The sequence below is a fragment of the Catharus ustulatus genome, chromosome 2 (assembly GCF_009819885.2).
Source record: "Catharus ustulatus isolate bCatUst1 chromosome 2, bCatUst1.pri.v2, whole genome shotgun sequence".
Taxonomy (NCBI): domain Eukaryota; kingdom Metazoa; phylum Chordata; class Aves; order Passeriformes; family Turdidae; genus Catharus; species Catharus ustulatus.
Genome location: NC_046222.1, coordinates 98,157,196 through 98,171,327, shown reverse-complemented (window position 1 = coordinate 98,171,327; position 14,132 = coordinate 98,157,196). Strand labels below are relative to the sequence as shown.

Genomic DNA, 14,132 nt, shown 5'->3' with positions numbered 1-14,132 from the left:
CTGCTGCCATTATGTGCCCAGTGGGGCAGCATGATCATTGGTTCTGAAACCTGGTGGACAAATTAAAAAATTTGGTCAAAGTTTTGGCTCCAAAATAAGAACAAAGGCATTCACACTGTTAGTATCACAGTTACATTCTGTTTCTAAATGCTAGAACTGGGAACACAAAGAAAGAGAAATGAAATGAACTCACTGAAATTGCTAAAAGCTGCCACTGTTACCACTCACACATTAAGAGAAGGGTATGAAACAAAACTGTGATTATTTTTCCTCAACTAGAAGACTACGTTCTACAAAACCTCAAAATCCTTGCAAATTTAAAATGGCACAAAATTCTTACTAGATTCAAACTTGACACCCTAAACAAAAGCATCTTTACATTTGTAAGAAAAAATAATATAGTAGTAGATACTTTCTGGTTAGCAGCAAATGATCTAGCAGTTATAGCTCAAACCTTCATTTCTAGAATTTCTCACCCTTAAAACAGACATCTGTACACGAAGTACACTGTTATATTTAAAATGTCTCACTAGTTATCGTCCCATTTCTGGTGCCAAGGTAAAAAAAACAACCCCAAAACATCAGAATCACCAGCCAAAGGCTGCACCTTGTAGCACAGCTCTAAATACTTTACCTATGTTCAATGTCTGATTAATTTTTGCTTAGTTTTACTCAATTTTTCTGTGACATACTTCACAGAACTCCAGAAGACATCCAAAGAGAAAGCAACCCGATTAGCACCATTTAGAGCAAACAGGAAAATTTACATGCTTATATAAAAACATTACCCAGAGAGTGGGAGGAAACTCCACCCCTTTAGTTTCACAGTTTTACCCTAACACCTTCTGTCTCTCTCCATTTATTTCTACCTGTATCTCTTGCAAGATCAAACATTACTAGAGGTTTTTATGCTCTTTGAAGCAGACATTAACACTTCCATCAGCATTTTATCCAATGTTGCATTAGCCCCTGCATTACTTTCTTCACTCCCTAAGGCATTTGTCACAAGTTCTTAGCACACACCTTTTTAGCTGCATGGTACACGTCATTTTACAAAAGGAGGATAAGGAGACCTAGAAAATCTCAGCAGCTTAAAGAACTTTCAAAGAGGAAGCAACTGACATCCTGATCCCTGGGATTCAGGACAGCATCTTCTACATCATCTCACGTGTTTTTAAAGACAGCACAGAGTTTAAAGACAGCTGCAAAACAGCATCTTGGAGTGCCAGTGGCCACAATAGTTGGGTTACAGATGTAACAAGATACTTGTTTGCTGAAGCGGGATTACTCCTTTGGAATGTCTCAATGAAATCCCTCTGACAACAGCATACTTGCTTATGCATTATTACTGTTTATACTACATTTGAAGACAGAAATAGTATTTAACATTCAAACCCACAAAGCTATCGAATCCTAACATAACACACTTTTACCTATAAAGAGACATGAAGCTCACCTTTCAAACTCTTCTGTATACTGTTTTTCCCCTTTAGGAGCTTGGACCATTTTATTGCTCTTCTAGTGAGTACCACTAGGTATCTGGAAAAGAATGCTTCATAGGATGCATAATCAAAGTCTTCTGGCCTTTCAAACCCATATGGATCAACCCTACAAAATAAAAGGAATTCCTATAATAATGTTTCTACATACATACACCTGAAGGAAAAAAAAAGCAAGAAAGCAAGTATGCTTTAAATAACTTCCAGCTGCTATTTCTAAAAGCAGCTCAAGACTCCCTCCTCCCAGCAAAAGCCTACTTTACACAAACTGCTACACTCCATTTTGCATATCAAAACTGTTTAAGTAAATTAATTTAAACATGCAGTGTTCAGTCAGTTTCACAGATTTCACTGTTTTTTTAAGTAAGGGGTTTTTGGAGCAAAGAACCCATTGTGTGCAAAACTGACACAAAATTTAAGAACATAAAAAGTGTGGTATGTCCGCCACATAAAAAGTCTTGGCGGTGTTTTTCTCCACAACTCAGGCAAACAGTTGAAAAGTATGAGGTAGAGCACAACACCTCCAGTATGGCCTGAATTCTCTTTCCAGACAGCTCTGTGCAGAAAAATGTCAACAGAAAGTACAAGTGTAACAAGTTACAAAGGTTATTTTTAAAATGGGTAATTTCAGAAATTATATAAAAATATACAATGTGGAAAGAGACAAATCCTTGTGTCAATCTACCTTCTTCTTAAGTAGTACCAAAATGCTTATTTTACTATCTTTTACAATTGTTCAGTGTTACAGCACATTATCTCAGGAGCACAATAATGACAGAGTATCAGAACTGCATGACTGATTCTTATGTATCAACTCACCTTGCTAAATTAGATTTATGGCAACTTTCCAGGGTGTTCCATACCTGCAAATTATCACCTGAGTACGGGACATTAATGGGCTTTGCAGAAGTCAAACAGGCAGAGGGATCTGTCCAGTCAGACAAGGTTTCGAGACAGACTTGAGGATTTAACTTCCTAAAACTCTGCCTGTTCCATTCATGGCGAAGGAATTCGGCCACGGAGCAGCCCTGACACAGCCTTGGGAAAACTGGCTCACGGGAGCATCACAGGTAGCAAAGCATGAATCAGATGAGGAACAATTAAATATTCAGACCTCAAATTGTTATCACACTGTTGGCTGTTTAGAAGTCACCTGAGCATTCATGTACTCCCCAAATCTGACACAAAAGCCACAGGTGTAAAAAGCAACGACACCCCCGACACAGGTTTCTCTGAAGACACAGAACATGGAAACACCCACAACAAAACCCCCTCACACGCCCATCAACACACAGCTCTTATTTACGACTGCGACTGCCCAGCCAGCAAATAGAGATTAATTTCACGCTCCACTCCATTCCGGAGGTAGGAAGGGAAAACACACGGGGTGCGGAGGCAGGGTTTCGGGAAGCCGCCTTCCCCGGGCTCGGCAGGTTGCGGTGCGCGCTCGCTGCCCTCAGCCGTGCCCGGGCCGCTCCGGGGGGCTCGCCCGGCCGCAGCCCCGGCAGGGCCGGCTCCGAGGGCTCGGCTCGGCTCTGAGGGCACGGCATGGCTCGGCTCGGCTCCGAGCGGCACGGCACGGCTCGGCTCGGCTCCGCTCCGAGGACTCGGCTCCGAGGGCACGGCTCGCCCTCCCTGCGCGCCCCGGCCCGGCTCGGCCCAGCCCGGCCCTGTGGGCAGCCCTACCTGTACGCCCAGTCCCGCCCGTCCTCTCGCCCCGCCATCGGGCGGGCGCTCCCCAGGCCGAGCAGCGCCGCGGCCGCGGCCCCGCGCCGAGCTCCGGCTCCCCAGTTCAACTCTCCGCCGCCTGCGAGGGGCGGGGGCGGCCGCCGGGCCCGCCCCGTGCCCGGGCCGGCAGCGGGCAGGGCACGGCACACGGCAGGGCAGGGCAGAGCGGGGCAGGGCAGGGCAGAGCTGCTCCGCGCCCGCGGGACCGAGCCGCCGGTCTGATGCTGATCCCAGCTTATGTTTGTTTATGTCACATCTTGGGAAAAAAAATTCAAATGTTTTAGCACGAGGGAAATGTCTCGCTAGTACGGGGGGAGAGTGGTTTCAGGTACAGTTCTTCAAACCCAAGGAATTTCCCCATAAGCAGAAGAAGAGGCTGCGTTACTATTTAAGTTTGCTTGGTTATTTTGAGATTTTTTTCTTTCCTCAAATCGTCACAGTCTTCTTTTTAATTTCCCCAAATTATTCATTACAGCCATAGTCACAGAATCACAGAATATTCTGAGTTGAAAGATGGACCCACAAGGATCATAAAAAGCCCAACTCTTGACCCTGCAGAGGACATCCCAGGAGTCACACTATGTGTGTGAGAGCATTGTCCAAATGCATCTCGAGCTCTGTCAGGCTTGGTGCTGTGACCACTTCCCTGGGGAGCCTGTTCCAGTGCCCAGCCACCCTGTGGGTGAAGAACCTTTTTCCAATACACTGAAATATTGCCAACTTCAGCTTCTGCTGATTAGTTTCCACTGTAAACCAACATTCATTTAGATATGATTTAAATAATAAGTGGCAGATTGTAAAAAATGTGGAGTAGTAATACAGAAAATTATACCAAAAAAATTGGCTTCCCCATTTCCAGAATCCACCTCTAAAATTAGCACGCTGTTCTTCATCTTTAGAGGTCTTGAACAAAGCCTGAAGCCCACAAGGACTCAGCCCTACCTGGCTGCCAGCAGTTTAATTCATAAAACACTGCAGAACAGAAGGGAGAGAGCAAAATTATATCCCTACTTGTCCTTTTTTTGAATCAAATTCTGACTTTGCACCCAGTAAAGTGCTTGGAAAATTACAGCTACTGCTGGGGAAACATTATCTTGTTCAGCCAGCAAGTAAGAGTTGCTGCAGACAACAGATGGGATTTCACAAGGGAGATCAACAGTTGCTCCAGCACACTCTTCAGGAAAGCTACCTTCCCTCTGCGGGATCACAGGCCATCACCCACACAGAAATGTAAAAGTAGTTCGCCTCCAATGGCAGGGAGAAGAAAATAACGAGGTTTGTACTTGGTTTAACTGACACTGCACTGCTGTGAAAATCTGCGATTGTTCAGCAAAACATAATTATTACCTTTTTTTTTTTTTTTTTTTTTTTGTGCGGGGGGGCGGGAGAGAATTCAGTGCTTCAGCGGGCACAGGGCTGCTGCTGCAGGAGGGTGGTCCTGCTCGAATTACTGAGGACACCACGGGCTCGCCCGGGGCCGGCAGAACCGGAGGGGGATTGCAGGGCAGAACCGGAGCGGGATCACAGGGCAGGACCGGAGGGGGATTGCAGGGCAGAACCGGAGGGAGATCGCAGGGCAGAACCGGAGGGAGATCGCAGGGCAGAACCGGAGGGAGATCGCAGGGCAGAACCGGAGGGGGATTGCAGGGCAGAACCGGAGCGGGATCACAGGGCAGGACCGGAGTGGGATCGCAGGGCAGAACCGGAGGAGGATTGCAGGGCAGAACCAGAGAGGGATCACAGGACAGAACCGAAGCGGGATTGCAGGACAGAACCTGAGGGAGGTTGCAGGGCAGAACCGGAGGAGGATTGCAGGGCAGAACCGGAGCGGGATCGCAGGGCAGAACCGGAGGGGGATCGCAGGGCAGAACCGGAGGGGGATTGCAGGATAGAACCGGAGGGGGTTCGCAGTGCAGAACCGGAGCGGGATTGCAGGGCAGAACCGGAGGAGGTTCGCAGGGCAGCCCGGGCAGAGCCGGCCGGGGCCGAGACAAGCGCGCCTGACTCGCCGCCAGCGCTGCCTTGGCGAGCGTGGGCAGAGCCACGCTCAGCAAACAGCTCTGCCAGCAACGCGGTCTCACACAAAATCCTTGGCAGAGGTGCGAGTAGGAGGCAACGCTGTCCCACGGAAGAAAAGAAGGAAGCCTCAGTTAAGCAGAATATCCTTTTCTCCTCTAAATCCATAGGCTTGTTAGGTACCAGAGTTATACTTCATCTGTCAGCATCGGGCCCTTTGGAGTGTATGCCCTTTAAAATGGATGCATCGTAAATTCCCTGCGAACAGCAGATTGTTTCTGTGATTAATTAAGGTACATCTGCTGTGCATCAAGGGTAGCCCTGTCTATAGCACAGTGTACTTTTTACTGAAGCCTCAGATGTTATGAACAGTTTCTGTTGCTCTAACACAAACACAACTGTGTGACTGACTCAGATTTGTGCCGCTTACGCACAAATGATCCTATTAAGAATGCTTAGGTTATTAAATGATTAATAAAAATAATTCCTAAATTTCAGGACAATAATTGGATCGCCATATTTTGTATGATAATACAAGCCAGCCCGCTGTCTGGCAAGGGAGAATGTCTTGGTTGTCCTTCCCAGGATATCAATGCTGCTCTCTTCTGGGCAGATGATATCATGTTGCTTTTAAAGGCATTCAAAGAAACTCATGCATAAACCCTCGAATCTGAAAACTGCTTTGGTGGTGTGATCAGCAGAAAAGGATACTATTTACTTTTGATCCTTTACTTCTGAAGGAGCTGCAGACAGTGGCAGAGTGCAAAAGGGTAGGTTTAGTTCATATCAGTGAAGCTCACAGCCTTCCTATCTGCCACCTGGTGCAAAAGGAAATATACTTTATATGACTTCTTCCCTACTCCCTTTTCGCATCTGAACCTTAACCCTGAAGTTTTTATGTTGCAATGAACGTGTTTGGTAGAAATTCTCATCGCTATGCTCCCAGAGTAAAATAGTGAGTCCCTTAAAATAGTGACTTCCCTTTAAGGGTAGGCATTTAGAAGTGTTCCCTGCAAAGGCAGATTAAGACAGCAGATGAGCGTTTCACAGGCTGAGGCATTCAGAGCTTTGCTTGTCTCATACCCTGCATTTTAGTGAGCAAGGCTTCCCTCCTGGTTTTTGAAGAGCAGTTGCTAAATAACAATACCAGAACCATCCTCAGCCTTATCAGGAATTATTCTGGAGTGGCTCTATGCGTCCTAACACTGTGGCATGTGCTGTGTCAGCTACATTTGATATATCAGCAGTGCTGAAATGTGGTCCAGCGCCTCATACGCCACCCCACAGCCATTGTTACTCTTATGGCCAGAAGTGGAGAAGCAGCATCAGGAGAAATTCCTTAATAATGTTTATGCTGGAAGTATTGATTTGATTGCCTGTGGAGATCATAAGGATTCTTTATCCATTCAAGAATGGAAGAAATATATTTATTCCTTTGAATATTAGATAGGTGTCTGGGTTTTTTTTCCTGAGGTTCTTTTTTGCCAGCTTCAGGGAGGCCAAAGAATAGAAATTGGTAGGGAAAAGAAAAGTACTATAGGACCGAGAAAAGAATAAGGTGTGGGTGAATATGGTGTACATGGATATAGTGTGCCTAACATTTTTAAAACAGCAGTGGTGAATTTGTTCATAAGAAATACTAGTGAGAAACACCATTTCCAGCAAAAATAGCAGCTCTGCTTTTTCAGACCCAGACAGGAATTTAAACGTTTTAAAAACCTTAATTGTTTACAAGATGGTTTAATAGCTCCTGTTTAAAAAATATGAATGCAGCAGCATTGAAGAAGAGATAAAAAGATAATTCTCACTACTGACTGTGTGCTGTAGTATTCTAAGTAAGGGATGAAATTCCCACAGCATAACGTGGCTTCCCTAGCTCATGTGATTTTCCATACAGCCACTCATCTTTGTGTCTGTGCTTAGTTAACCACACCACACAAGAGTACCCTGCTTCCTTGGAGCTCTACTCTTTGGCTGGAGCTACTTTCCCATGACCTGAAATAAATCTGCTGCTCTGTACTTGGGGAAAACAGTTAACGTTAAGTAGATTTGGCAGTACAGAATATCCAGTAAGAAGTAAACGTATGTGTGTGTGTATGTATATATATATGTCACTGCTTGTTTATATTCTAACACAGACATAATGTGCTCCAGGACTAGACAACTCATCCAGCTAATGGTTAAGGAATGTAACTATCACATCCAGACACCTTTATTTTCTGCTACAACCAGCTACCTGCCAAGTTTAGTCAAAACTCACCTACATATGGGTTAAGGCTCTCAGTCCATAATGAAATGTAATGAAATGCTGAACTTGTCCATGTTTTTGTCCCAGCAAATTGCATCGTGCTTACATAATTGTAGTCTGCAGGCCTGAATAAACCTGTTCACGTGAATTGTTCCATCAGCATTCACTGAATTTAAGAATAGACTCCATACCAAGGACAGAAATGTATTTTTAAAAGTTAATTTCCACCATTCCCTGAAGGCTTCACAGCTTCACATCTATGAAGGTTACTAGCTGTTAGGACACGTTACATCCATGTGTAGTCTGGGAACTGCCAGTATTTTGATTATTCTCGGTATGACTCTGGCCCCGGGAGTCAAAGCATACTGATAAGAGTATCTATAAAAAGGAGCTCTAAAGCTTGCTGCATAGCACTGCAGCTGCCTGGAGAATCAACATTACCCATGGAAACCTCTGCAGAAAGGTTTCTGCACTCAACTGCCATCCTCCAGCTGCGTCAGAAAAGAAGGCTCAAGGCTCTAAGTGACAATACTGGAAACAGCGGGGGAAGAGAAATTATATGGTAGTGCCCTCGGTGTGAAAAACACAGCAAAATTATATGTCAAAAGTGATATGGGAAAGACACTTAAACATTATTAGCAGGAAGCATTCCTAAGGCAGGGACAAGGGTGTCCTTAGGAAAAAGGTTAGTAGCTATCACAGATCAGTAACCCAACAGTGTGGAAATGAACAAAGCAGGAGAGAAATTAATGAATCTACCTTAGGTCAGATTCAACTCTGTAAAACATGTTTGTTATTCAACTGACAAAGTGAAGTATTTTCTAGATGGCTTTGTTCTGTTTGTCTTGTTTTTCCTTATCTACTTGAATGATCATGAGAGATGTGCTGAAAGCCCTTTAAATCATGCTGATGATGTTTACCTTCCTGGCTGCATGAGTACAAGGCTTATAACTGAACTTTGAAACTTCATAGGGAGAGATGATAGGCAAGATTGGAGATTATTAACTCCTTACTTGTCCCACCCCCTTTTCTTTCTTGTCCCCAGTTGTGAAGGTACCCTGCCAAGCAAATCAGGTAGTTTAAATATCTACTTATTAGGGGTGGGGTTTAGTTTGGATGTGCTCTGTCTGCTCTGATTTCACGTTTGGTCCTAGTTGAGGAAAGTTAAGGCAAACCTTCTCCTGGCCTTTGATGGCTTCTGCATTAGGATTCCTCTGCAAGGACTCATTTCAGTTGTCTCAAGTGTCCCAAACAGGAGGAGTTATCATTACAGGTCTGTAAATACAGAATTTGCATGTAAATACACAGTCTTAGCTGTGAAGAACATTAGCTATTTCACTTAGTTGTCTCTATGCAGTAAGGGGTTTCTCTAAAAATAATTCATTAAGTAAAAAAAAACAAAACAAAAAACAAAAAACAAACAAAAAACCAACAAATGTGATTTGATGTAAAGAGAATAAGGTTTATCTGCCCAGTCAGGAGCAGACATAAATTATCTACCCATCAGAATCAGATAATCAATTTCACACATGGAATAAGGATGAGTTTTGTAAGAGCCCAGATGTGAAGTTTCTGTAATTAAATACTATTTTATAATGCATACATACAGGAGTACTTAAGGAGTACTTAGTTTAAGTTAGCTCAGCAAATTCCCTTTCTGTGGGTTCCAAGTGCTGAAGTCTGCAAAAGTGCTGAACTCTGTGAAAGGTAATGTGCTCCCAAGGAGATTGTTCTTCACTGCAGATTTGTAGGTTTGTCCCCTACACATTTTTCAAACTCACAGCCCCAAAGAAAAAGAAGTTGTGTGAAAACTTAAAACTGTATTTGACAGCAAGAGTGAGTGAAGCTTCTTGGAACTGCAAGGTTGTACAGCAACCATCAGCACAGACATGCCTCAGTACTTACATGGGAACAGGATATCAGCTGAAGTATCATGTTTTTAAATTCCTTTGGAAGGGAAGAAACTGTGATTGCAACATCTAGGATCAAATTATTACTTTCATCTTGCTTACTTTGTCAGGTTACAAATGACATCACATGACTAATACCGGAGGAAAAATGTCACTCTCATTTTGTGTAAATTTGCAGATAAGTGCTCTTAGTACTATGACAAACTGGTACATTGTCAAAATTGAAATAATTTCATTTTTCTTTTTAATATTTCAGGAATTTCTGACACTGTTCTTTCCCATCTTTGAGTAGTCACATTGAAGAGGGAAGTATAACATTGAAAACCAGCAGCAACATTTTGGTATTTCCATGGTTTGCTGCATAATTAGATACAAATTAATATGTTCGCAGTCAGCTGTTTGATCCTTTTTTCCATTTAAAGTGTAGCTTTTTTGTCAACAAAGCATCACTTTGGTTTTTTCAACTGAAAAAAAATTTTTTTAGCTGTGTATGAATTAAAGAAAATTGTAAAACTTAATTTGCTGTAATTATTCAGGAAGCCATAGCAATCATTGAAGTGTGACAATGCTGCACATTAGTATTGCTTCTGCAACAGGTACTATTTTTTATTCTTAAAAACATATTATTCAAAAATTTTCTTCTCAGAAACTCCAAATGTCTAATTTTTATAATTTCCTTTTACATGACATCTTTTCATTGACAATACTCCATGAGCAGTTGCTGATTTTCTGAATACAGTCAAGTAAGCTTTATGGTAATTATTATCCTTCCTGATTTATGCAAAGTAATTTATTTTTCATAGCAAAAAATGCAATGTAAAAGTGCAATTGTTGTCTTATTGGACGTTGATGGAAAATTGTTGATGAAAAATTGATTGTAGTCATAATTGCATGTAGATGCAAATCAACTCACCAAAATACGTAAGTAATACTTAGAATTGACATTAGACCATTAGAGCTGTGGACATGCTTTGTAGGGGCCCTGATTTTCTGCCACACTCAGTTAGAGTTTAGCCCATGATATCTACATGTGATGAAACCATTTAGAATTCTACAGAATGACTGTATAAGTAATTCCAGCTGCAATTCTCTTAACTATGCTGTCTTGTCTCAGACACAGCTTTTTGTATTTTGATGGCAGCATAAATGCCCTGTCTAAATTTTGTTGAGAATTAGACACTTTGAGAATTTAATGTTTCTTTATATGTGGGCAACAGCTTAGTTTGCATAAATGAAACACTTTTCAGCAAAGAAAGCTCAGATTCAATACCACAAAACTCAGCGGAATGGGCTGAGTGTTCTTCATGCCTCTTAATAATTTTCAGTTCTTTGTCTCATCCTGTCCTAGCCCCTGGGGTTGAAGCAGCTGTGGATGAGAGAGAGTGTATGATATGAATCAGTCATGAGGAGATGATTGTCTTCCAGGGTGAAAATCTGTCACTCAAGAAAAAAGGTGTTTTCTCTCTCCAGCTCCAGCGCCCAGCTCTGGAACCCACTCAAGCCTTAGAGCCTTCCAAGGTGCAGCACAGACTAGCTGATCCAGAAGAAATAGTGCTGGGAAGATCCAGTACTCCTCCAAGCCAGAAATATCCAGTCTCTGCTTGAAGGAAACTACTGTCTCTCGTGAAATATATTACATGTGGAGGCTCTGTCTCTCACATGGCATTTCTTTGCTCGTGTTACATAAAGAGGAGGTGGGGGCTATACATTAAAGCAGGCCAGATCATGAATGTGTAGGTATAGTCGCAGTTTTACTTCACATGAGAGTACTCGGGGGAAGCAAACATGAAAGAGCTGCAAGTAGAACTAAAGCAAGTTCAGCCTTCCATCTGGTAGAAAAAAATCTGCTGGTGCATTGGATATTGTGCAGAACAATGCCAAATTTCCCCACTGCACATTACAGGATCAATTATCGCTCACAGCAAAGCTGCAAGTCTAGCATCTCTATGCAAACTGAGAATCAAATGATCAGATATTAGGAAGATGGATCCCTTGCTGAGAACTTCCTCAGATTCACCCAGTTCTTCAGAAAGGAAAAAAAAAAGTAGAAGAAAAAAGAAGAAAATAAAAGAGAGAGAAAAAAAAGAGGGGACTCTTGGAAGTCCTCTTCTAGGGAGGACTCAGCTTTCAAAGTACACACAGTATTCATGAGTATAACTGGGACCTACTCTGTGTGGAAAACCACTGTAGTTCTTTTGATTGCACTGGCTGTATTTTAGAGTACTGGCTGTGTGGTTGCTACAAGGGGTGGTCAGAGTTCACGGTGTAGGTTCTACCATGAAACAAATGCAGGATTAGCAGGGTGTTGTACTTCCCACAGCAATAATAGTATATCCCTGACAGTATCTTACATATTGCCAGGAGAGAAAGCTGATGCTGGTCCTTGCAGTTAACCTTATGTAATGATAATAAGCAGTACTTCAAAACCTCACAGTTGCTGTCAAGGGTCCTCACAAAGGGTCATTTGTAGTGAAACAAAAGACAGCTCTGGTGGGCTGATTTCTGGAAAGAAGTAACAATTAGATAACACATAAGAACACATTGATGTCTTGCTTTAGCTTTTCAATGGTCTGATTTGCTGCTCCAGCACCCTTCAGCACCTTTTGTAAATACATCCTTCTGTGCAGTTATTGGCTTTTGCAACTTGCACTCTCCTGACCCACAGAGCCCGTGAACTTCAGCTGTCTGGGTTCAGCCTGCACTTAACATTTCTTGCTAAACAATTTTGAAAACCAGTGGACTAACATCAAATAATATTTGAGAAATTTGCAGTAGATGATTGCAAGGAGCAGAGCTGTGAATGCTGAAATATTGACAATAAGGGCATGCAAGATGCTTATCTTGCTACTTACATTTTACCATTTACCTTTAATGAAACTAAAAACAAAGGCTTCTTGGATCTCCTCCCTGAACATACATACTGCAATGCAGTAATTGTGTTGATGGTCTGTACTATTAAAAATGGGAAAAATGAGAAGAGACAGAATATTTGACAAATGTGAGGAGAGATGAGGCAGGACACCACAGAGAATCACTGCATCAGAGTTTTTGCAGCTCTAATTTGAACATGACTATTTTTAGAAGACCTGTTGTACATACCAACAACACTAATGACTGCCAGATGAGACAACCATGTTCCTAAAGCCAGTGACATCATGCAGCTCTCAGGACTTAAATCATATGTTTAGCAAATAGCAATAAAAATTAATTAATTAATTCTGTTTCCATCAAATTGAATTCTGCTTTTATTTTGCTTTTCCTTTCAGAAGTAAGCCCTGACAGTAATTTTACAGCCTTTAGTTCTTACTGTTTAATGGAGTGAATGACTTTTCTACAAAATTCAGACTTTTTATGTTATGGGTGGAAACCATGATTTCCCATTGCCTTCACTTTATTGCTATTCTGTGATACTTCTGATATTTTGAGAAGCAAATAATCCCTACAAAGGAACCTGTCTTCCCCATTCCTAAATGGTGAGAAAAGCAGAGAAGAAGACTCTGTAATCTCTGGCAGGAGACACAGGAACACATTTGCCATATAGACCCACATTGATAAGAGAGGCATCCTGAGCTGGCCCAGAATAAGAGAGCTATTTATTGCAGGGCAAAATTCTGTCTGCCTTTGCCAAGGGCGTCTTTCTTGTCGCTGCTTACTACTAGCAAGCTGTTCACTCACAGATCTACCCACAGTCCAGAATGATAATGTTCATAAGTGATAAAGAAGCCTCATTAGAAAAGTTTCTGACTGGCTGTGGTGGCTGGAGAATTCAAGATGAGTGGCAAACAGCAGGGAGTCAGAGAGAGCACTTTGAGCTATGCCTGCAGCAGAATAACACCCAAAGAAATCACTGTGCAGACACTATCAGTGAAAGTCAAAAGGACCTTGAAGTAAATCGTGGAGGATTTGGTTGCTGATCTCAGCAAAATACCATCCAGACCTTGTCAGCTGTGGAAAATGGAAAGAAAGAATCTTTTAAGTATTAGAGAATCAGGCATTACTTTATTCTGGCCAGGATGTGCAAAGGAAATGCTTCCATCCACACATGACGATAGTATCAGAGCATCGTTTCTGTTGGCCATAACTTTTAAGATCATTGAGTCCAAGCATTAACCCAGCACTGCCAAATCCACCTTTTACCCTGAAGTGGCTGGGGATGGGGAGGGAGGGGTAGGTGCTCCAAAACTGTGTGAGGTGAAGGGGTCAGTGCTCTTCTTGGAGAGATTTCCAGTGTTGTAGTCTTCCTTTTGGTGATGCACAACCACATCATCTCAATGACAACTAGCCCTGGGATTATTTTTGTCCACAGTAATCTGGAAAAGCAGTTGAAGGATTTCCATCCTATAAAATATAGAAGTACACTCTGTGCCAAGCGGTAATAAGGCTTTAAGACCTCCCTGATCTGGTACTCCTAAGTCCCTGTGGCAGCTTCACTGTCAGCTGAGCCTGAAAGCCCTGTGTGCATTGGGAAAGGCAGAGGTAATGACATAAAAGGTCTTGCAGCAAGGAAAGGAGGTTTAGTCAGCCAAAATTTCTACATTTTATCAGCCAAAAAGTGCTGTGTGTGCAAAGGGAATGCCCCAGGGCTGGTGAAATATGCTATGGAGGTATTGTGTCTAGTCCCCTTAGCTTTGCCCATATGACTCACAAACTGTTGCAGGGTCAAAGACAAGCTATTAAAATCTAGGAATGAAATAGAGTCTCTGGATTGCTGGAGGGAGGAGTTACCAAGTG

General features: G+C 42.6%; 1 protein-coding gene across 1 annotated transcript in view; it reads right to left on the bottom strand.

Annotated features, from left to right (window-relative positions):
- Positions 1-3,273, bottom strand: part of GRTP1 (growth hormone regulated TBC protein 1) — a 36,217-nt gene extending 32,944 nt beyond the window's left edge. Inside the window, exons 1-2 of the mRNA XM_033052368.2 lie at positions 3,186-3,273; positions 1,457-1,608 (exon numbers count right to left, since the gene is read on the bottom strand). Coding sequence (XP_032908259.1) covers positions 1,457-1,608; positions 3,186-3,223 — 190 coding nt within the window. The 5' untranslated portion in view covers positions 3,224-3,273. The remainder of the gene's footprint in view (positions 1-1,456; positions 1,609-3,185) is intronic.
- Positions 3,274-14,132: the final 10,859 nt, after the last annotated feature.